General features: G+C 40.1%; 1 protein-coding gene across 1 annotated transcript in view; it reads left to right on the plus strand.

Annotated features, from left to right (window-relative positions):
* The window catches only part of MRPL48 (mitochondrial ribosomal protein L48), a 64,867-nt gene extending 48,682 nt beyond the window's left edge, over positions 1 to 16,185 (plus strand). The window contains exons 5-8 of the mRNA XM_055320390.1: positions 1,620 to 1,789; positions 12,090 to 12,192; positions 14,814 to 14,903; positions 15,878 to 16,185. Coding sequence (XP_055176365.1) covers positions 1,620 to 1,789; positions 12,090 to 12,192; positions 14,814 to 14,903; positions 15,878 to 15,952 — 438 coding nt within the window. The 3' untranslated portion in view covers positions 15,953 to 16,185. The remainder of the gene's footprint in view (positions 1 to 1,619; positions 1,790 to 12,089; positions 12,193 to 14,813; positions 14,904 to 15,877) is intronic.
* The last annotated feature ends 6,582 nt before the right edge of the window (positions 16,186 to 22,767 follow it).

Here is a 22,767-nt window from a genome sequence, read left to right on the forward strand (position 1 = left end):
AAAAATAGAGACACCTGGGTAACTTAGTCGGTTAAGCATCTACCTTCAGCTTAGGTCATGATCCCAGGGTCCTGGGATCATGCCCTGCTCAGTGTAGAGCCTGCCTCTCCTTCTCCTTCTGCTTCTCCCCCCAGGCCCACTCTCTCTCAAATAAATACATAAATAAAATTTTACAAAGTAAATAAAAAATAAAGATAAAATTCAAGAAAGTAATTTTATGATTCTAGTTATGAACTGACAAAAGATTTACATTATTAAAAATTTTTTAAATACAGAGGGGAAATAGTTAAAAAGTCTCCTTCCCACTTATATGCCTGAGCTATCCAGTTCTCTCATAAGCAGCCAATGATATTAGTATTTTTGTGCATCCTTCCAGACATAGTTTTTGAATATGCAAGCAAATAAATATGTCTATAATTATACACACACTTTTTTATATGTATGGCAATATTTTGAACATGTTATTCTACAGTTTGCTTTTATCACTTATTTTAAAGACCTTTCCATATAGTAGTACATAAAGAAATGCCTTATTCCTTCTTACAGCTGCATAATGTATTATTGTATGGATGTTCCATGATATATTTAACAGGTCCCTCCTCTAGATGGGATTTAGGTTAGATTATTTCCAGTTGAGAAACTTTCTTGATCCTGATCTATGTTGGGTTAAATATCTACTTTCCCAGGCCTCATTTTAACTTTTTACTGCAGCCTGCACAGATTGATACATAGCGAAGTAATACAAAAGGGTAAAGTACAGATAATTTGTCTATCTCTCAATTCTTTCTTTCTTTCTTTTTTTTTTTAAGATGTATTTATTTGAAAGAGAGAGAGCAAGTACATGTGCATGTGAACATGTGTTCAGGGAGTGGGTTGGGAGGAGAGGCAGAGGGAGAAGGCAAAAAACCCAAGCAGAGTGTGCTGAGCATGGAGTCCAATGCAGGGCTTGATCTAATGATCCTGAGATCAGGACCTGAGCCAAAATCGAGAGTTGGATGCTTAACTAACTGTGCCACCCAAGTGCCCCATCTACCTCTCAATTCTTAAAAGGAAGACTAAATGATTGCAGAATTTCAAAGCTAGGAGAGCTGGAAGAGATCTAATGCGGAGTCCTTGCAATTGATTTAAGATTCTGATGAAAGCTAACAATTCTTTAAGAAAAATATACACTAAAAAAAAAAGAAAAATATACACTTATAAAACTTTATGTATAAAGTTTGAGGTTGATAGACCACTTGAAATTCCTCAATGGGTTCTAGATTAAGAATCTGTTATCTAGTATAACCCCAATAATTTAAAAATTGGGGAGCTGAGGACCAGAGATGGGAGGTGGTGAGTCTCATAATAAGTTAATTGTAGAAGATAGTCACTTGTATTCGTATTAAAGTAATGCCAGCAATAGTCTCTCTCCTTTCATTGGCTGATATCACAGCCCAGACTGGCAAGGGAAGCCAACCATTTCTTCCTTGGGGAACTTCAGTTTGAAGGTAAGGTAACCAAAGAGAGAAAAATGGTAAACAAACTTATTTGAAAGACTGATTTCTTTGATATCAAGATGAGATGATTAGAATTTTTTGTATAATACTTTTATTTTCTTTTTCCTTTTGTTTTCTGTTCAGCCCAAGAAGAAGAAGGGAAAAGTAGAACTGAGACCCATTAATCTGGGGACAGATTATGAATATGGAGTTTTAAACATTCACCTGACTGCATACGACATGGCCCTAGCAGAGAGTTATGCCCAATATGTTCACCACCTCTGCAACCATCTATCCATTAAAGTTGAGGAAAGGTATGAAGGATGCCTTTGCATGGGATATTCTTGGTTTGAGTAGCATACTCTGCTTTATTGTTATTGTTAAATGAGGTTTTGAGACATAATTTACATTTAGTAAAATTCACCCTTTTTAGGCATATAGTTTACCACAATCAGAATATAAAACAATTCCATTAACCCCAAAATGTCCCTAGTGCCCAGGTGTAGTCATATCCCTGGCAACCAACAATTAATATTCTGTCCCATTGTTTCAAGTCTCCAGAATTTCATGTAAATGGAATCATACAGTATGTAGGCTTTTGTGTCTGGCCTCTTTCACTCAGCATAATGTGTTTAAGATTCTTCCATATATTTTATTGCTGAGTAGTGTTCTATTATATGGTGGACCTTAATTGGCTTATCCATTCACCAGTTGATGTACATATGTATTGCTTCCTTTTATTGGTGATTTTGACTAAAGCTCCATAAGCATTTTTATGTATGTTTTTGTGGGGCAGATATCTTTTCTCCTGGATAGCTACCTAAGCCTGGGATTTAGGGGTTATATGATGACTGTATATTTAACTTTATAAAAAACTGGTATCTGTTTTCCAAAGTGGCTGCACCATTTTGTTTTCCCACCAACAATGTATGATGATTACAGTAATTCCTTTTCCTGGTCAGCACTTGGTACTGTCAATTTTTTCCTAATGCTATTCTAATAAATATATAGTGGTATCTCGGAGTTTTTAATTTTCATTTCTCTAGTAAATAATGATTTTGAACATCTTTTTATATGCTTGTTTGCCTTCTGTATATCTGCTTTGATGACATGTCCAAATCTTTTGTCCATTTTTAAAATTGGGTTGTTTGTTTTCTTATTCTTGAATTATGAAAATTCTGTATCTATTTTTGGATACCAGTTTTTTTTTCAGTGTGTGTTTTGCAAATATTTTCTCCCTGCCTATGACTTACCTTGTCATCTTCTTAGCTGAGTCCTTTGGAGGGCAGACTTTTTTTTTAAGTTTGGTGTTCAGTTTATTAATTTTTTCTTTTATCATTCATGCGTTAAGTGTCATATCTAAGAAAAATATTCTCCTGTGTTTTCTTCTAGAAGTTCTATAGTTTTAAGTTTTACATTTAGGTCCATTATCTATTTTTAGGGGTTTTTTTTAGGGGGGGGATGGTATGAGATATGGGTCAAAATTCTTTTTTTACATATAAATATCCAGTTATTCCAGCACCATTTGTTAAAAAAGATTTTCTATCTTTATCAGTGTATCTTAGCACTTTTTGAAAATCAATTAACCATGTATGTGTGGGTCTATTTCTTAACTCTATTCTGTTATTATTGTGACTTATGTATCTATGCTTATACCAGTATCACACTGTCTTGATTACTGTACCTTGATTACTGAAACTACAACTTTGTTCTTTTTTTATTCATTTTTTTTAAAGATTTTATTTATTTATTCATGAGAGACACACACAGAGAGAGAGAGGCAGAGGGAGAAGCAGGCTCCATTCCGGGAGCCTGACGTAGGACTTGATCCCAGGTCTTCAGGATCAGGCCCCGGGCTAAAGGCGGTGCTAAACCGCTGAGCCACCTGGGCTGCCCTCTTTTGGTTTTCTTTCTTTTTTTTTTTTTTTAAAGGTTTTTTATCTATTTATTCATGATAGACATAGAGAGAGAGAGAGGCGGAGACAGGCAGAGGGAGAAGCAGGCTCCATGGTAAGAGCCTGACGTGGGACCCAATCCCGGGACTCCAGGATCGTGCCCTGGGCCAAAGACAGGTGCCAAACCGCTGAGCCACCCAGGGACCCCTTCATTTGGTTTTCTATATAAATTTTAGAATTAGTTGATTTCTACATAAAGGAATCTGATGGAATTTTATTGGGATTATGTTGAATCTGTGAGTCAATTTAAAGAGAATTGACATCGATTTGATTCCCCTGATCTATTAACAAGGTATATCTCCCCATTTTTTTAGGGTTTCTTTATCTGCTCTGCTTTTCATTTAATCTTTGGATTTGCTGGAAAACTGTAGGGAAGGAGAACTAACATTTACTGGCTACCTACTCCAGGCGAGGCACTTTATATATCTTATCTCAGTGTTTCAGAAAGTGTGGGATGCCCTGTTGTTTGCTTTAAATAACATTAAATCACATGGTGAGAAATTTCTTCCCTTTTTAACTCTCATTCAACCTAATTATGTCAAGGAGAAATTCTTTGTGTGATTCTAGTATGTCCTGAATGCCACTCCAGCACTTCCTAATTTTCATAGCACGGAAGAGACCTCAGACTCCGAGTCTTTGGCTAGCATAATATCTAGCTAGAATTTTACATTATTTTGTTTTCTTTCCGTTGTACTTTTTTTTTTCTTTTAAGTGATTTCTAGGCCCAGTGTGGGGCTTGAACTCATGACCCTGAGATGAAGAGTTGTGTTCTACCGACTGAACCATCCAGACACCCCTTTTATTTCTTAAAACAAATCTCTATTGATAGCAGCTGAAACTAGTCTTCCATTTACAATAGTGATATAAAGACAGACTTATTGAGATATAATTTACATTCAGTAAAATTCACCCTTTCAGCAGACAATTTCTATGAGTTTTGACAAATGCACACAGTAAATACCGTCATAATCAAGATATAGAACATTCGGGATCCCTGGGTGGCCCAGTGGTTTAGCACCTGCCTTTGGCCCAGGGCGCGATTCTGGAGACCTGGGATCGAGTCCCACGTCGGGCTCCCGGTGCATGGAGCCTGCTTCTCCCTCTGCCTGTGTCTCTGCCTCTCTCTCTCTCTCACTGTGTGCCTATCATAAAAAAAAACAATTAAAATAGAACATTTACACTATCTCAAGAAGTTCCATCCTGCCTTTGTAGTTAATCCCTCCCCTTAATCCCAGTCCCTCACAACTACTGGTCTGTTTTCTGTCCCATAGTTTTGCCTTTTCCAGAATGTGATATAAGTGAAATTATACAGAATTTTTTTCTTTTGAGTCTGGCTTCTTCCACTAAGGATAATGTATTTGAGACTCATCTCTGTTTTTGCCTGTATCAAATAGTTTGTTCCTTCTTGTTGCTGATTATCATTTCATTGAATGGATGTATGTTTGTTTATCTATTCAATGAATTAAAGGACATTTGTGTTATTTCCAGTTTTTGGCAGTTATAAACAAAGCCACTATAAACATATACAGGTTTTTGTGAACACATAAGTTTTCATTTCTGTGTGATTGCTGGGTCGAATGGTAAGTACAGTGGATTATTTTTTAAGATTTTATTTATTTATCCATGAGAGACACAGAGAGAGAAGCAGAGACATAGGCAGAAGGAGAAGCAAACTGCCTATGGGGAGCCTGATGCAGGACTCTGATCCTAGGACCATGGGATCATGACCTGAGCCAAAGGCAGATGCTCAGCCACTGAACCACCCAGGTGCCCTGATTTTTTTTTTTAATTAAAAGATTTTATTTATTCATAGAGACAGAGAGAGAGAGGGACAGAGACACAGGCAGAGGGAGAAGCAGGCTCTGTGCAGAGAGCCCTATGTGGGACTCGATCCCGGGTCTCCAGGATCACACCCCAGGCTGCAGGCAGTGCTAAACCGCTGCACCATTGGGGCTGCCCTGATTTTTAAATTTATAAGAATCTGCCTACCAAAGTGGGTATACCATTTTCTTCCTCATCAGCAACATGAATCCCAGTTGCTCTACAAAAAGTTTACATTCATTCATTCATTCATTCATTCATTCATTTATAAGATTTTATTTATTTATTCATGAGAGACAAAGAGAGAGAGGCAGAGACATAGGCAGAAGGAGAAGCAGGCTCCCTGTGGAGAGCTTGATGCAGCACTTGATCCCAGGACCCTGGGATCCCAACCTGAGCCAAAGGCAGACGCTCAACCACTGAGCCACCCAGGTACCCCCAAAAGCTTATTTTTTATTTTTTTTTAAATTTATTTATGATAGTCACACATTGAGAGAGAGAGAGAGAGGCGGAGACACAGGCAGAGGGAGAAGCAGGCTCCATGCACCAGGAGCCGGATGTGGGATTCGATCCCAGGTCTCCAGGATCGCGCCCTGGGCCAAAGGCAGGCGCCAAACCGCTGCCTTATTAATTATATTTAATTAATAATCATTTGTGTGGTTTACCATTGTGGCAAGGTAAAACATGGCACAATATGTGGATATGGCAAAAGTTATACTTTCTTACTCATTAGATAGTAGTATATTTCCATTACAGATGAGGAAACCAAGGCTTAGAAAGCCCAAAGAACCAATAAGTGGCCTAGATTTAACCCATTTCTGGCTGCTCCAGGGATCTTATTTTAAGTCCTTAAGTTAAATTTGAACTTTTAAACCTTTGTAACTTAGTGTAACTGTGCTAAACATGCTGTCTAGGAGACTGGATAATAAGCTGTGACTTTAGCTCTCACAGCTGATAGTACTTCAATTGTTTTAGGACTAAAGATGTGCTTTATCTTTTTCTGATGCCCCAGAGAGTTGGTTGCTCTTTCAGCACTTGACACACACTTCTATCATGTCACTTAGTGCTCTGGGCTGTAATAATCTATTCATATGTCAGCTCCCCTCCCCCCACACACTGACTAGTGGGAACTGTGTTCTTTATTATGTCTTTAGCATCTAATACAGACCTGCCACATGGGGGACATTAAGCCATTGTTGAAAGAATGACAGTTTCTTGAATATGACTGCACAATCCAGTTGTGTGGTATACCTGGTATACATTTCCTAAAGTTTAATTAATGATAGTGCTTTTAATTAAAATTAATTTAAAAACTACTGATCGAGCCTTTTCCTCCTATGTGGTAGATATTGTACTAGATAGACATCCTGACTGGAGGAGACTAAGGAGAATGTCTCTGATTTCAGGGAGTGTGTGTATGTGTGTGTGTGTGTGTGTGTGTAGCATGTGGAAGGTGGTAAGTGAAAGATGAAGTGCAATGTCAGTTCAAGGAGGATGAATAGCATAATAATTTAAAGCCGTGCCACTCAAAGTGGCCACTCTGCAAAGACATCTGAAGCTTATGCCAAAATGTACATTAGTGCTTTGCTTCCTTAAGAAAGTCTCACTATTGGAAACAGAAATGTCTGCTGAATTAAATAACATGTTTAGTGACTGTTGAATGCTTCTTATCTTGTCATGGACTGATAACAAGCAGTTTGTTCACCAGCAACTTGTCTATGGACCATACTTTGAATAGCAGATGGTTATGAATACAGGCTCTGCAATCCAACTGCCTGTGTTCAAATTCTAGTTCTACCAGCTAGTGGCAACGTGACCTTGGTAAATTCTGAACCTCAGTTTTCCTCATCTATATAATGGGAATGATAATTTTCTTATTCCGTTAAGTTCTGAACATTGAATAATATAGTATATGATAGCACCTAGCAGAGAGACTGGAACATTGCAAATGCCCTATAAATAATCTTGTTATTAATAATTAATGAGGGTTTTTTGTTTTGTTTTGTTTTTTAGGTAGCAGGAATTAGGGGTAGTGTTAGTGGTGGCAAAGAGGCATTAAATGTCATTTACAGAACATTATCAAATCTACAGTAGGTCAGCTCCTGGAATAATGCTTTAAATTTTCAGAAGGACTTCTTAAAAGGTGCTATTTTTAAAACCTAGCTGTGGAAAGTTCTGGCTTCATTTGAGTAAAGGCAGGAAGGCAGCAGCATTTGTTGAGCACCTAGTATCAGCCAACCACTCTGGCTTTTTGTATAATGTTGCTTAATTCAATAAGCACCTTGCACATACTCATGAGTCAAAACATTGACTCTGTAGCCAGACTGCCTGGGTTTTACTCTTGTTCTGCAGCATTCTTATTTTGTGGCATTGGCAGTTTATTTAAATTCTGTATCTTGGTTTCCTTGTCTATAAAATGGAGTTACTAAAAGTTCCTGCCTGAAAAGGCTATAGTGAAAATTAAGGAAGATAATATATTTAAAGTGCTTATAACTGTTCCCAGCAACAATTGGCTGCTATTATTATTAGTAATTATTATTAATATAGTAGAAGCTTGCCTATGATCATACATTTAATAAATGGCAAGGTCTGGATTTGAACCCACTATTTTCAAATTCTCAATTCTTCATAATTTGTTCTCCACACAGCTTTCAGTGTTTCCATTTCTAGAATGGAAATATGAGCATGTTACTACCATGCTTAATATCCTTCCATGGCTTCCTATTCCTTTAGGATCATTATTCAAGTTTCTACCATGGCTTGCTAGGTGCTCTATGGATTGGGTTTGCTTCTCTTGCCTTAACTCAGATTTCCCTTTCCCTCTTCTTCTCCCTCCAGTTAACATGGGTTTGGTTTTTATCCCTTTCCACCTCAGGACCTGTGCATATTCTTGCTCTCTAAAAGTTAGAATACTCTTTCTCTTTTACCTAACCCCTACTTTTTTTCTTATACTTCATATTGGATGAGGTTCCTTTCTTCAGAGAACCTCATTAAATTAGATCTTTATGTTATATATTTAGGAGAAGTAAAGATTATATAACTTCCTTTTCATTGCACTCATTCCTTGTCCTTATAATTATGTGACTATATTGGTCTTCCTTCTTAGACTCAAAGGTGTATAAGGCAAGAACTGATTCTATCTTCTTTAACAGTCTAACCCTAAGACCTTGCCCAGTACCTGACACATAGTAAGTACTGAATAAATATTCACTGACTTGGATTGAGTTCCAGTAGTCATAGACATGATTCCTAGAACAGTGGAATTAATGATGTTCTGCTTTTTGCCTCTTTTCTGCTCTTTGCTCCAAATAGCACAGAACATAAAGAAATGTTCACTTTCAGCAACTCACTTCTCTGCATTGATTGAGGTTTTCAGACCATCGTATTGTCAGGCATTCTCACTGCCCAGCTTTTCAGAGATGAAATGATTTTCTTTTCTTCTGATTTTCATTTCATCATGATCCATTTTTTCCTCTGGGAGTGGCAGGGTAGGGCTCTGACCTTGAGATGAAATTGGGCAGGGGAGCAGTGTGCTGGCTTTTTTGTTCTATAAATGGTGTGTACTGCTGCAGCTGCAACTCACCTAGGAGAGAGGAAGAAGCCTATCCTACAGGTCTCAATTTGCCTGCCTTCCTTGCTGAGCAGCTGCCTGGAGATGGAAATCTTACTCATCTGGGATCAGCTTCCAAACCTGAAGCTGTTCTAGCCCCTGTGCTTTGTGGAGAGTAAAAGCATCATTCAGCATCACTCTCTGTAAGGCTACTCTTTCCTTTTTTTTTCCCCCTTTTTCTTGAAGTCCACTTACATTGTTTAAAATGGAGGAGTAGGGGTGCCTGGGTAGCTCAGTCAGTTAAGTGCCCCACTCTTGATTTCGGCTCAGGTCGTGGTCTGGGTTATGAGATGGAGCCCTGCATGGTCGGGCTCCAAGCTCAGCAGAGAGTTGGCCTGAGACTCACTCTCTCTCTAACTCTTTTTCTCCACCTCTCCGCTGCTTGGGCATGCCTGCTCTGTCTCTTTCTCTCTCTAAAAAAATAAATAAATGAATCTTTTAAAATGATAAAATGGAGGTATAATTTATATTTAGTAAAGTCCAGATTCTAAGTTCCCTAGCACCCCAGGAAGTTCTCTTGTGTCCCATCCCAGGGAGTACTCCCTGAAGGTAGCATTGTCATTATTATTATTATTATTATTATTATTATTATTATTATTTTAAATTCATGTCAGAGAGGCAGAGACACAGGCAGAGGGAGAATCAGGATCCCTGCAGGGAGCCTGATGTGGGACTCCATCCCAGAATTCCAGGGTCATGCCCTGAGTCAAAGGCAGATGCTCAACCACTGAGCCACCCAGGCGTCCCCTATTTTGTCATTTTAGATTGACTTTTAGCATTAGGTTATTTCTTTTCTTCCCTTCTGTTTTTCCTGTCTGATCATCCAAGTAATGTTTATTGCAGGAAATTTATAAAATACAGAAAAGTGTAGACACAAAAGAAAAATTACCTATATTCTTAACTTATCAAAAATCTATTCTACCTTAAAATGACCAGGGCTCCCAGTATTTCCTTATCAAACTATGTCTGGCTTTTCTGTTCTCTTTGAGGGCCTCTCATGCTTCCTTGCTTTTGTAGAAAATTGCTTCACTTTTTGGAATGGCCTGCAGGCAAACACCTAATGTTTATTCTTAACATCTTGATAAAATGCTGTCTCACCTCTAAAGCCCTCCTTGAGCCCCTCTTCTCTCTCTTGTCCCTGTAATATTCAGTACATGCCTATTATTGCTTTTTGTCTTACTGTAGTGAAGATGTCTGTCTTTCCAAAACACTCTAAGCAAGCTCCTTTAAAGCATAGGCTGCATATTCCCCACCAGCATGCCTAGGACAGAACAGGCTTTCAGTAAATGCTGAATGAATGAATGAATGAATCAATCAATCAATCAATGAACTCTTGCTAAAGTAAGTGTGGAAGATTAAAATGCATGTTCAGTGGCAGGAATGGACAACTCCCACTTTAGTCAGGCGATCTTATCTACAGAATGTCAAGAAGGAAAAAGAGCATTTCAGAGTGCTTTTAACTTTCCTGAAAGCTTTATATACTTACTTTTATTTGATCTTTCCTGACAAGTCTATGAATGTGTCCTTATTTTTTTTTATGTAGGGAAGTTATTGCCAAATTTGAATTGGAAGAGGAGATTAGAGATTGTGCTGGAAAGTAAGAAGGAATGTTAATTTAGGGAGGTTACCTGGAAGAGTTTGTAATACCTAGCATTTACTGTTTACAAGAGCAAAGGAAGGGTGCCTGGGTGGCTCATTTGGTTAAGTTTCTGCCATTGGCTCAGGTCATGATCTCAGGGTCCTGGGATCAAGCCCCACATTGCACTGGGCTCCCTGCTCAGCGGGGGGCCTACTTCTCCCTCTCCGTTGCTCCTCCTGCTTGTGCTCTATCAAATAAATAGATGAAATCTTAAAAAAAAAAAAAAGGAACTGGCAGTTATAGGCATATTATGCCAAGCAAATTACTTATATAATATCATTTAATCATTTCAACAACCCTATGAACCAGTTATTATTATCCTTATTATACCCATTTTGTAGCTGAAGAATCTGAGACTCAAAAGCTGAATTAATTTGGTAATAAGTAGTAGAGTCAACACTTAAATCCAGGACTGACTGTTGTGTCTCTAATCCATTTTTTTTTCTAATCCATTTTCCATTATTCATTTCATAGAGGGCCATGCCTCTTGCTATCAATTGATGAAGTTTTGTGTAACATGAAAATTCAGGAATTTTAATAACTTGTTATTATCCCATTTATCTTCATTTTGATGAACTTTTTGATAAGACGAACACAACACTAATACCATATTTCTGTGTAGCCATTGGTCCAATCTCATCACCATGCCTGATCTCCACATGTCTACTGATATAGACCTAGATTGTAATCCTGTTTATTCTGGAAGAAACTAAGGCCCAGAGAGACAGGTAATTTACCTTTGTAAAAATCGCTAATAAGCTGTAGGGCTAAGATCTGACCCCAAATCCAGTGTTTTCACTGCAGCATGTAGATCTGCTGGAGCTTATCATAGCAAGCATAGTCTATACAACAATATTTCTCAAGCCAGGGACTTTTAACAATGTCTGGAGATAACTTTATTTATTTATTTGAGAGAGAGAGCACAAACAGGGGGAGGGAGAAGCAGCCTCCCCACTGAGTGTAGAGCCTAAGGCAGAGCCACTGATCCCAGCACCTTGAGATCATGACCTGAGCTGAAGTCAGACGCTTAACCAACTGAGCCACGCAGGCACCCTTGGAGATAATTTTTATTGTTACCACTTCAGAGGGTAGTACTGGCATCTTGTGGGTAAAGATTAGGGATACATAGGCCAGTCCCCCACAACAAAGAATTATTTGGCCTAAAATGTTAATAGTGCTGAGGTTGAGAAATCTTACTCTTTGAAAACAGTTGGGTTTCATGCCTCATTTCTCCAGAAGAGGTGAACTACCCAAGGTTAGCCTCAGAAGTGATGACATTGATTCTTTTGGAATTGGTTTTTCTTTAGGAGCAGCAAATAGTTATTAATCACCAGGTTTATGCAATGTTGTGTCAGGCAAGAACTAGGGATGCAGAAAGGCATTAGACATGGTCTGTCCCCTCAGGGAGTTTAGAAGCTTTTGGAGGAGGCTTAGGAGGATCTGGTTACTTCCCCCTGGCTGCAGATGAACAGCCCTAGATTCCAGGAGCTACTGCATTGCAGCAGGGGCTGTACTCATGGACTACCCTGATTGGAGTGGTGCTGCTGACTTCAGTGAGCCCTGCTCATGGCCAACTCTTCTTCCCACAGTTATGCAATGCCCACCAAAACCATGGAAGTGTTGCGGCTGCAGGACCAAGGTAACAAAATGCTCCTGGACTCAGTTCTTACCACTCATGAACGAGTGGTTCAGGTAGGCACTATGGGAGAAACTTTGAAACATATTTGCCTTTCCTGGTTCTTCTGCCCATTTTTTCTGTTTCTACAATGCCCTCGTCTTCCTCTTGGCTGCTCCTTGAATGATGATGTTCTTTATGTTTGTTTGTTTGTTTGTTTATTTATTTATTTATTTATTATATTTTATCTATTTATTCATGAGAGACACACAGAGAGAGAGGCAGAGACATAGAGGGAGGAGCAGGCTCCTTGTAGGGAGCCCAATGCAGGACTTGATCTCCGGACCTGGGGATCCAGGGGCAGACACTCAACCGCTGAGCCACCCAGGTGTCCCTTCTTTAGGGTTTAGTTCTGATCCCTCCATTTCTCCTTATGTAATACCTACCCTCCGTGCAATCTCATTCATTCTCCTGGCCTCAGTGACCATCGTTATATACTGATAACCCCCTGATATACATCTCCAGTCCTGATTTTTTTGGTTGAGCTTCAAACCTAGTATCCACTTGTTTACCGGACTTCTCCACTGGGATATTCCACAGGTGTCCTATACTCAGCATATAAAACTAATTGTAGAGGAACTGACATTTTTCTTTTTCTGTAATCCTCCCCACCTTTGAGCTAATGTTTAACTCTTCTTTGTCCTCTGATATCCATTCATTTACCAAATTCTATAGCTTCACCCCTTGCCTTACCCTCTTACCAGTGTGATTGTGACATTTTCCTGCCAGAGCAAAACCCCTCAGTGGCTTACCTTTAAATCTAGCCATAGTTTCTGTTGTTCTACTGCAGAGACAAACATAGAACCACACTACCATGAGGGTACCCAGGGTTATTAAAAATTCATACTTACTATCACCCCTTTTTATAACATCTTTATTGAGTTTTATTCATATACAATTTACCCTTTTATTTTTTATTATTTTTTTTAATTTTTATTTATTTATGATAGTCACACAGAGAGAGAGAGAGAGGCAGAGACATAGGCAGAGGGAGAAGCAGGCTCCATGCACCGGGAGCCCGACGTGGGATTCGATCCTGGGTCTCCAGGATTGCGCTCTGGGACAAAGGCAGGTGCCAAACCGCTGCGCCACCCAGGGATCCCACAATTTACCCTTTTAAAGTGTACAGTTAAATGGGTTTTAATATATTCAGTTATGCAATCATTACCACAATCAATTTTTGAACAATTTAATCGCCCCAAAAAGAAACTACCTGTTTATAGTCACTCCTCTTTCACCATCGCCCTAGCTCCTGACAACCACTAATCTATTTCTGCCTTTATGGTTTTACCTCTTTGAGACATTTCACTTAAATGTAATTGTACCATATATGGCCTTTTATGTCTGGCTTCTTTCATTGAGCATGTTTTCAGGGTTTATCCATGTTGTAGCAGGTGTCAGTGTTTCATTCCTTTTTATTGCCAAATAATATTCTAATGTATGGATGTCACCCCCTCTTGATCCACTCAAGAAGTATATCAGCAAGATAATGAAAGGAATGTTAAGGTAGTAACACCTTAAATCTGTGCTAACAAAGAAGATAATTAGATATTCGGGCTCCTGGATGGCTCAGTCAGTTAAGTGTCCACCTCTTGATCTCAGCTCAGGTCCTGATCTTGGGTTGTGAGTTCAAGCCCTTTACCTGGCTCCACACTGGATGTGGAGCCTACTTTTTCTTTTGTTTGTTTGTTTGTTTCTTTTTTTTTTTTTTTTTTAGGATATTATTTATTTGGGATGCCTGGGTGGCTCAGTGGTTGAGCATGATCCCGGGATCTAGGGATTGAGTTCTGCATCAGGCTCCCAGTGGGGAGCATGCTTCTCCCTCTGCCTATGTCTCTGCCTCTCTCTGTGTCTCTCATGAATAAATAAAATCTTTTTTTTTAATTTTTTATTTATTTATGATAGGCACACAGTGAGAGAGAGAGAGGCAGAGACACAGGCAGAGGGAGAAGCAGGCTCCATGCACCGGGAGCCCGACGTGGGATTCGATCCCGGGTCTCCAGGATCGCGCCCTGGGCCAAAGGCAGGCGCCAAACCGCTGCGCCACCCAGGGATCCCTGAATAAATAAAATCTTAAAAAAAGAGAGATTTTATTTATTTGAGGAGGGTCTGAGTGGTTTAGTTGGTTACACGTCTGCCTTCTGCTCAAGTCATGATCCTGGGGTGTGGGATTGAGCCCCACATCAGGCTCCCTGCTCAGCAGGGGACCTCTTCTCTGTCTGCCACTTCCCCTGCTTGTGCACATGCATGTGTGCTCTCTCACTCTCAAATAAATGAAATCTTATTTAAAAAAGATTTTATTTATTTGAGAGACAGAGAAAAAGAGAGAGAGAATGAGTGGGAGAGGGGCAGAGGGGAGGCAGGGCTCCATCATACCTGGAATCATGACCTGAGCCAAAGGCAGATTCTTAACAGGTTGAGCCACCCAGGTGCCACTGGGTGTGGAGTCTACTTAAAAACACCTTGACTGTTGCAAGAGAAATCCTGTAGAGGCTGAGCTCTGAAACCAGCTCTGCATGTTAACCCTGTACCCACGGGCCCTGTAGCTCTGCTGAAGCTGATACCGAGCCCATGCCAGGTCTGCCCAATCACCTGACTTTCAGTACCCTCTCTTAGAGTATCTTCTTTCCTTTTGCAGATCAGTGGTTTGAGTGCTACATTTGCAGAGATTTTCTTGGAAATAATCCAAAGCAATCTTCCTGAAGGAGTCAGATTGTCAGTGAAGGAGGTAGGTGCTAGTTTGAGAAGAGGCCCCCTGGTGGCCCACTTGTGCTCAAAATATGGTTAAAAGCATCTGGCTTTAGAAACAAGACAAAAATGTGGATAATAAACAGGAAAGGTATGCAGACTGGTATTATCGTGATCATTTTCCTAACTCTTCCAGTGCATCCAGGCTGATGCTTTATGGACCACAGGAGCTGAACTCTATCACAATATCCTGATGTTAGGGGTGAGCACGTAATTGGGTATAGAAAGAACATGATTTAAAATTACATACAGTATAATTAATGAACACACAAATAGGGAAATGTACTTTAAGGAATTTCCTGGATCTTCAAGGCCTGACTATAGCCTGACTGAGAAAAGTATGCCAATCAGAAGGAAGTTTGGCATGGAAAACTTGGAAAACATTAGGAGCCTCAGCATAAATAGGTAAAGCCTTATTGTGACAGATCTACCAGGTTACTTTAGACTGATACCATTTGCAACATCCAGTTCTCCTTGTTGTGACTCCATGCTTGTTAATCCTCTTATTATTTGGGTTTCACATATTCTGTATACAGGAGAAAATGTGCTAGTCATGATGACTTAAATATTCCAGTCCCTATGTCTATTATTTCCGATTGTAGATGGAGAATGTGAGCATTCTAAGTGCTTCTAATGAGATACTTATAACATTTGACATTAGTTGTTTTTTTTTTTTTTTTTTTTGACATTAGTTTTTTATAGTTGGTTTTCTCTCAGAAGTCTCTCTTAGGTTTTCTCTCTTAGGTCTCTCAGACCCTAAGTTCATTTAAGATGGAGGAGGTCTGATTCAGAATCCTAATACAAGTCGGTATATAGTATATGCTAAATAAAAGTTAGTTGAATCTGAATCATTCTCTACAGAGCTGGCTGATGGATTTTTTTTTTTTAATGCTGCCTATTTTTGAATAACTGAGAGCTCTGTAGTAATTCCTATTTTCTTTTTCTTCTCCCCAGCACACTGAAGAAGACTTCAAGGGAAGATTCAAAGCTCGGCCAGAACTGGAAGAACTGTTGGCCAAGTTGAACTAGCTCATTGCAGACCCTTTCATGTCAGGACTGGTGATGTTGAGTGCTAAGGGGAAGATCTTCCTGGGTGGTCAAAGTTAAGCAGAAGACACTGACCTTTAGATATCATAACTACCCATCCCCATTAGCCAAGAATGCTTCCTTTCTTGTATGGAGGAGTGCTTGCCGATTGTCACCACTTTCCTTTGAGCTAACCGAAGACATCCTTCATCTAATAAAAATCTGTAGCTAATGGGCATGTGTGTGTATGTTAGAAGTCAGTCCACCCTGCTGATTTTTATTTTATTTTTTATTATTTTAAGATTTCATTTTTAAGAAATCCCTACGCCCAATGTGGGGCTTAATTTTAATTTTTTAAAATATTTTATTTATTTATTCATGAGAGACACAGAGAGAGAGGCAGAGACACAGGCAGAGGGAGAAGCAGGCTCCATGCAAGGAACCCCACGTGGGACCCGATCCCGGGTCTCCAGGATCATGCCCTGGGCCGAAGACAGGCGCCAAACCGCTGAGCCACCCAGGGATCCCCCTAATGTGGGACTTTAACTCACAACCCCGAGATCAGGAGTCATATGCTCTACCAACTGAGTCAGTCAGGTGCCCCTGTGGAGTATCTTTAATGGATTATATTTTCTCTTTAGCACAGAAGCATGTTTCTCTTCAGTATTTCTCCAGTTAGAGTGATCTCATTCTTTAAAGCAATCTGGCATTGAGTCTTTTAGTGAAACAGAGGATCCCATAAGTAAGCTCCTTATGGGTAGAAGGCATAGGGATGGAGATTTTGGCTTTGTATATGAAAGGGACTCTCCAGAGAGAATCATGGTCTGTCTGTAGTGAAAAAATATTATTTTGTGGGTAGTGACTTGTCTTATTCAAGCAGATGTTACATAACTGCTAATTAGGGTTACCTGGAATGAGTTTAAGCCAAGAATTAAGGTTGATCTTGGTCAGACATCAGAAAACTATTGCCGGGGATCCCTGGGTGGCGCAGCAGTTTGGCGCCTGCCTTTGGCCCAGGGCGCGATCCTGGAGACCCGGGATCGAATCCCACGTCAGGCTCCCGGTGCATGGAGCCTGCTTCTCCCTCTGCCTGTGTCTCTGCCTCTCTCTCTCTCTCTCTCTGTGACTATCATAAATAAAAAAAAAAAAAAAAAAAAAAAAAGAAAACTATTGCCTGTGAGCCAAGTCCTACTGACTGCCTGCTTGTTTTTTTAAAAGTAGTTTACTGAGGTGAAATACACAAACCACAAAATTAACCATTTTAAAGCAGATAATTCAGTGGTATTCAATACATTCACAATGTTACACAACTACCACCTATATTTAGTTCTAAAACCCCATTGCCTATTTATTGGAACAGAGCCAGAGTCATTCATTTACATATCATCTATGGCTGCTTTCACACTGGCAGAGTTGAGTGGTTGTGACACAGACTATAAAACTAAAACATTTGTTATGCGTCCTTTATAAAAATAGTTTGTCAAACTCTAAGTCACTGGTTCTCAAACTTAAGCGGGCATCAGAATCACCTGGGGGGCTTTTAAAACAAAAATTGCTGGATTCCACTCCCAGATTTTCTGATTTAGTAGATCTTGAGTGAGGTCCTAGAATTTGCATTTCTTACATGTTTTGCATTTCTTACATGTTCCCAGGTGATGCTGACACTTATGCTACTGGTCCAGGGTTACTTCTTTGAGAACCACTAGTCTAAGTGACCTCTAATGTTTTTCCTATTTTGAGCATTAGTGTGTTGATATTTTTATACATAATATCATTTATTGAGCTAGGCCCCATACAAGGTACTACATGAACTCTAATCCTTAAACCAGTCTTTTAAGGTGTGTATATGAGTGTGCATGTGAATGGGTATCTGTGTGTGTGAAAGGTTATGTGTGAGTGAATGAGTGTGTGTGTGTATCTCACGTTTACTGAGCCCTTTATGCTATGTACTTTATAAAAATTATCATTGAGGTTAATGGTATTAATCCCAGTTTTACAGATGGAAAAACAGGTTTGGAGAGATGAAGTGACTTCCTTCTCCTTAAGGTACACATAGCTAGTAAGTGGCAGATCTTTCTCCCCTGTGCTCCACTGTTTCTGTGGGGTACCCCTACATAGAGGTCTGTGGGAGCCCAGAGCATTCTTAGCAACTCAGCAGTTTCAGTCCTGAAGTTATCTTGGTTTCTCTGCCTTGGTCTCTAAAGGTAACAAGAGGAAACTCAGATTTTCTCCCAAGGTATAACACTAAAGGAGAGCTGTCAAGATATCAGGTATGCTCCATTAAAATGCTCAATTCAAATAAATAAATAAATAAATAAATAAATAAACAAACAAATAAATAAATAAATAAAATAAAAAATAAAATGCTCAATTCACATCAAAGGTTTAACAGGCCACTCCTTCCAAGTGAAGCCCACTGGGAGTGTGGGCAGAATTTTTCAGGTGAGGGCTGGTATTTTGGTTGTAGAATTATGCATTGCTGAGTCTCCTTTAGGGAAGATAAAAGAGAATTTGCTAATGGAGGAATGTAATTTTGGAGCATGTATAGTGACATGAAGACAAAAAGATTAGAATAAAATGTTTACAAATATATACATACTGTCCCCATATCATATGGACTCCCATTTAGGAACCTGGAAAATAGCATTCTTTTCCAGTTAGTAAGCTGTGGAAGCAGGACACAGGATTCCCTAAACTGACAAGCTACTAGAGCTGAAGAACATTAGGACCCAGGCAGCCTAACACTCTCTTTTAGCAATATACATTAGGAGCCCAAGAAAGGCAGTGTTTTTACCCAAGGTCACAGGGTGCCTCATAGGCAGAGCTGGGAGTGAGATTCAGATCTCTTGACTCCCAGTCCATCCCTTTCTGTTACATCACTGATGGATGAGTCAGGTTTATCTCTTAAATAGGAGGCAGCTGGGTTCTGTCACCTTGGAGCTCTTGTGTCACTGACCTAGTTGATGATTTATCCTCTCACCAGAGTCAAAGAGCTTTTGTTACTCCTTAGTCTGCCCTGAGATAAATGGGAATTGCTTTTAATGCCTTATTCTGGGAAGGAGGTTGGGAGATATTGTGATTGCTAGAACCTCAGAGTTACAAAACAATTATGAGCTTTCATCTTCTCTAGAGTGAGGTTCAAAAGGAAATGGACTTTCCTAGAATCACATGGCAGTGAAATCAAATGGAATCCAAGGTTGAAAATAACTTTCCCACCCTGCCTGAAACAACTTATTATAAAGTTATATTATTATAACTGGACTATTCCTAGTTTCTACACTTACTAGTCTTAAGGCCTCAGGTGAGTTGTTTTAGCCTCATAAACCTCAGTTTTCTGATCTGTAAAATGGGAATAATCCCTTTTTAGGAGTTTGAGATGGAGATAATATATATAAATGGGCTAGCAAGAGCACAGTAAATGTTAGATTAACTTCCCTTCTAAAATTCTTCAGCATTCTTTTTAAAAAGTTTTCTTAAATTGAAGTATATATTTATAGTGAAACAACAGATCTAAAGTGTATCTCTGATTAGTTTTAAAAATGCTTGGCACACCTGGGTGGCTCAGTTAAGTGTCCGACTCTTGAATTCAGTGCAGGCCATAATCTCAGAGTCCTGGGATCGAGCCCTGCATCAGACTCCACATTCAGCATGAAGTCTGCTTGTCCCCCTCCCTCTGCTCCATCCCCTCTCCTAACATCTTTTTTTTTTTAATTTTTATTTATTTATGATAGTCACAGAGAGAGAGAGAGAGAGAGAGAGAGAGAGAGGGAGGTAGAGACACAGGCAGAGGGAGAAGCAGGCTCCATGCACCGGGAGCCCGACGTGGGATTCGATCCCGGGTCTCCAGGATTGCGCCCTGGGCCAAAGGCAGGCACTAAACCGCTGCGCCACCCAGGGGTCCCCCCTCTCCTAACATCTTAAAAAAAAAATGCAGTCACCCATGAAACCTACACTTCTATTAAGATAACATTTCTATAACTCCAGACGGTTCTTTTAAATTCCTTCACAGTTATTCTTCCTCAGAAGCAACCGTTAATCTCATTTCTAGTGCCACAGATTAGTTTTGTCTTTCTAGTACTACATATAAATATCATACAGTATGTACCCTTATGTGTCTGACTTCATTTACCATTTTTATTTTATTTTTTTTTATTTTTTTTTAATTTTTTATTTATTTATTTATTTATGATAGTCACAGAGAGAGAAAGAGAGAGAGGCAGAGACACAGGCAGATGGAGAAGCAGGCTCCATGCAGCGGGAGCCCGATATGGGACTCGATCCCGGGTCTCCAGGATCGCGCCCTGGGCCAAAGGCAGGCGCCAAACCGCTGCGCCACCCAGGGATCCCTACCATTTTTATTTTAAAGATTTTTTTTTTTTTTTTTATTCATGAGAGAGAGAGAGAGAGAGGCAGAGACATAGGCAGAGGGAGAAGCAGGCTTCCTGCAAGGAGCCCGATGCGGGACTTGGTCGTTTCATCCATGTTGTTGTGTCTATCAGTAGTTCATTCTTTCAGCATGCTTTTAGTTTTGGATGTCCCAGTTAGGGTTAAGCTGTGCTTAGAACCACTGTAATAACCTGGGGGGTAGGCAGGAGAGATGAAAGGGAAGGTCAATGGATTGCGATTCAGAACAGCTGGGTCCTGGGTGTTGGTTTTGGCTCCATGAATACATAACCTTTGGGATAATCTGTTTTGGTCTTCATTTTACAGATGAGATCATTGGCATAGGAGGGAAAGAGACATGTCTGAGGTCACCGAGTTAGCCAGAGACAGCCAGAGATTGCTCCCGTTCACTCAATTCCTGGTTCAGTGCACATTACCAAGATTTTGAGAAATTGCTTTTTATGCAGATAAGTAACTTTCAAGAAGATTGAATGCCTGGGTTGAATGGACAGTCTTCCTAGGTAAGGCCAGCAGATTCTTCAGGTTCATGTTTTAGTCCCTTTCCTCTGATTCAGGATGCCTTGTTGGCCACCATGGAAGCCTGGAAATTGTGAGCTGTGGATTCTGAAAGTGTATGTTTTAGTTGCAAAGAAAGAAATGGGATCAGGACATTTTGGCTATTCAAACACTGTAGCAAAGCTCAGAGACCCCTGTTTCTAGGGTATAAACTGTATTTAAGGAAGGAAAGCTCTCTGAGCACGAATGGGGTGTAACTAGAACTAGACCTGCTGGAAAGGCACTGCAGACAGAGGTGGCCAATGTGTCCTGTGCTGGTGTAATCTGTACTTTGATCTCTGTGGCATTTTTTTGTCTTCAAATGTCTGATCTCCCTGAAGAATCTGAAATGATCCATTTAGTTCTTATAAATCTCCCTGGAATAACTTTCATTCCCAGTCATTTCAGGTTAACTCGCCATTGAGAACGCGCAGGCTCTGAAAGATGCCCAAGCTTCACAGAATGAAAACTCTTCAGAATACAGCTGCTAAAGAAGTAAAGAATCCCTCCCATTTCTGTCTGCTTTAAGTCCCTGCTGGAGCAGAGTAGGAGACCCTATCATTCTATACAGTGGAAAGTATAAGATTTCAACCTGGACTGGCTCCAGTTCTCTTTGGATTTTTAGTCAGCAGCCCAACAACAGCCTGGCAACTTTACCTGAGGGAGGGAGCGTAGGAGGCATCTCTTATTACTCATTTAGTAAAACACATTACTGTGCACCTTTGTACTGAGCACAGGCCAAGTCCTCAGCCAAGGACCTTGCAGTTAAGGGCCAACTCATGAGTCGGCCCTGGGCCTGGTCACGGGGGGGCACCCAGCCAAGAGGTCTCTCCACTCATCCATGTCACCAAGCCTCTGTACAGAGGTAGGTATAGATTGTTAGGGATGAGCATGGACCACCATAAGTGACATCTCATGGCTTTGGGCTCCAGAACTGAGAGACTAAAAAAAAACATGCCAATCTAGAACACTGGCAATGTGCACTGGTTAATCTTCTTTCTGTAAAGCACTTTATTTATTTTAAAAGATTTTATTTATTTATTCATGAGAGACACACACAGAGAGAGAAGGCAGAAACACAGGCAGAGGGAAAAGCAGGCTCCATGCAGAGAGCCTGACATGGGACTCGATCCCCAGTCTCCAGGATCACACCCTGGGCTGAAGGCAGCTCTATACCACTGAGCCACCGGGGCTGCCCTGTAAAGCATTTTTAAAAAGAGAGTAATATTTACATAGTAAATGTAGTTACTATGTTAAACATCATACTAGGCACTGGAAGATTATGAGAACAGAAAACAGCATAGACTTCTGAATAAGACACACTTGGAAGTCTGACCCCCAATCTAACCTTTATTTCCTCCTCTGTAAGGGGGAGTTAATGAGAAAATGTAACTGAGGAGAGTGCCTACCACACAATAATAATCAGAGTAATGGGCAACATTTAGTGAATGCTTACTAGGTACCAGACACTGTTTCTAAGGTCTTTACCAAAGTTAATTCATTCTTTCAACAAGTCTATGAGAAAGGTCTACATTTATTAGTTTTAAGGCCTATGAGGAAGGTTTTATATGCATTTTTACAGAAGGAAAAAAAACAGATCCTGTGATGTTATTTGCCCCAAATTACACAGCTAGTAAGTGGCAGGGTTGGATTTGAAAGCAGTATGTCAGAGATTGAGAGCAATTTTGGAACCAAACAGCCTGAGTTAAATGTTTCATAAATATTATGTAACATAGGGATCCCTGGGTGGTGCAGCGGTTTGGCGCCTGCCTTTGGCTCAGGGCGCGATCCTGGAGACCCGGGATCGAATCCCACATCGGGCTCCCGGTGCATGGAGCCTGCTTCTCCCTCTGCCTGTGTCTCTGCCTCCCTCTCTCTCT

Source organism: Nyctereutes procyonoides, unplaced genomic scaffold, assembly GCF_905146905.1.
Source record: "Nyctereutes procyonoides isolate TBG_1078 unplaced genomic scaffold, NYPRO_anot_genome, whole genome shotgun sequence".
NCBI lineage: Eukaryota > Metazoa > Chordata > Mammalia > Carnivora > Canidae > Nyctereutes > Nyctereutes procyonoides.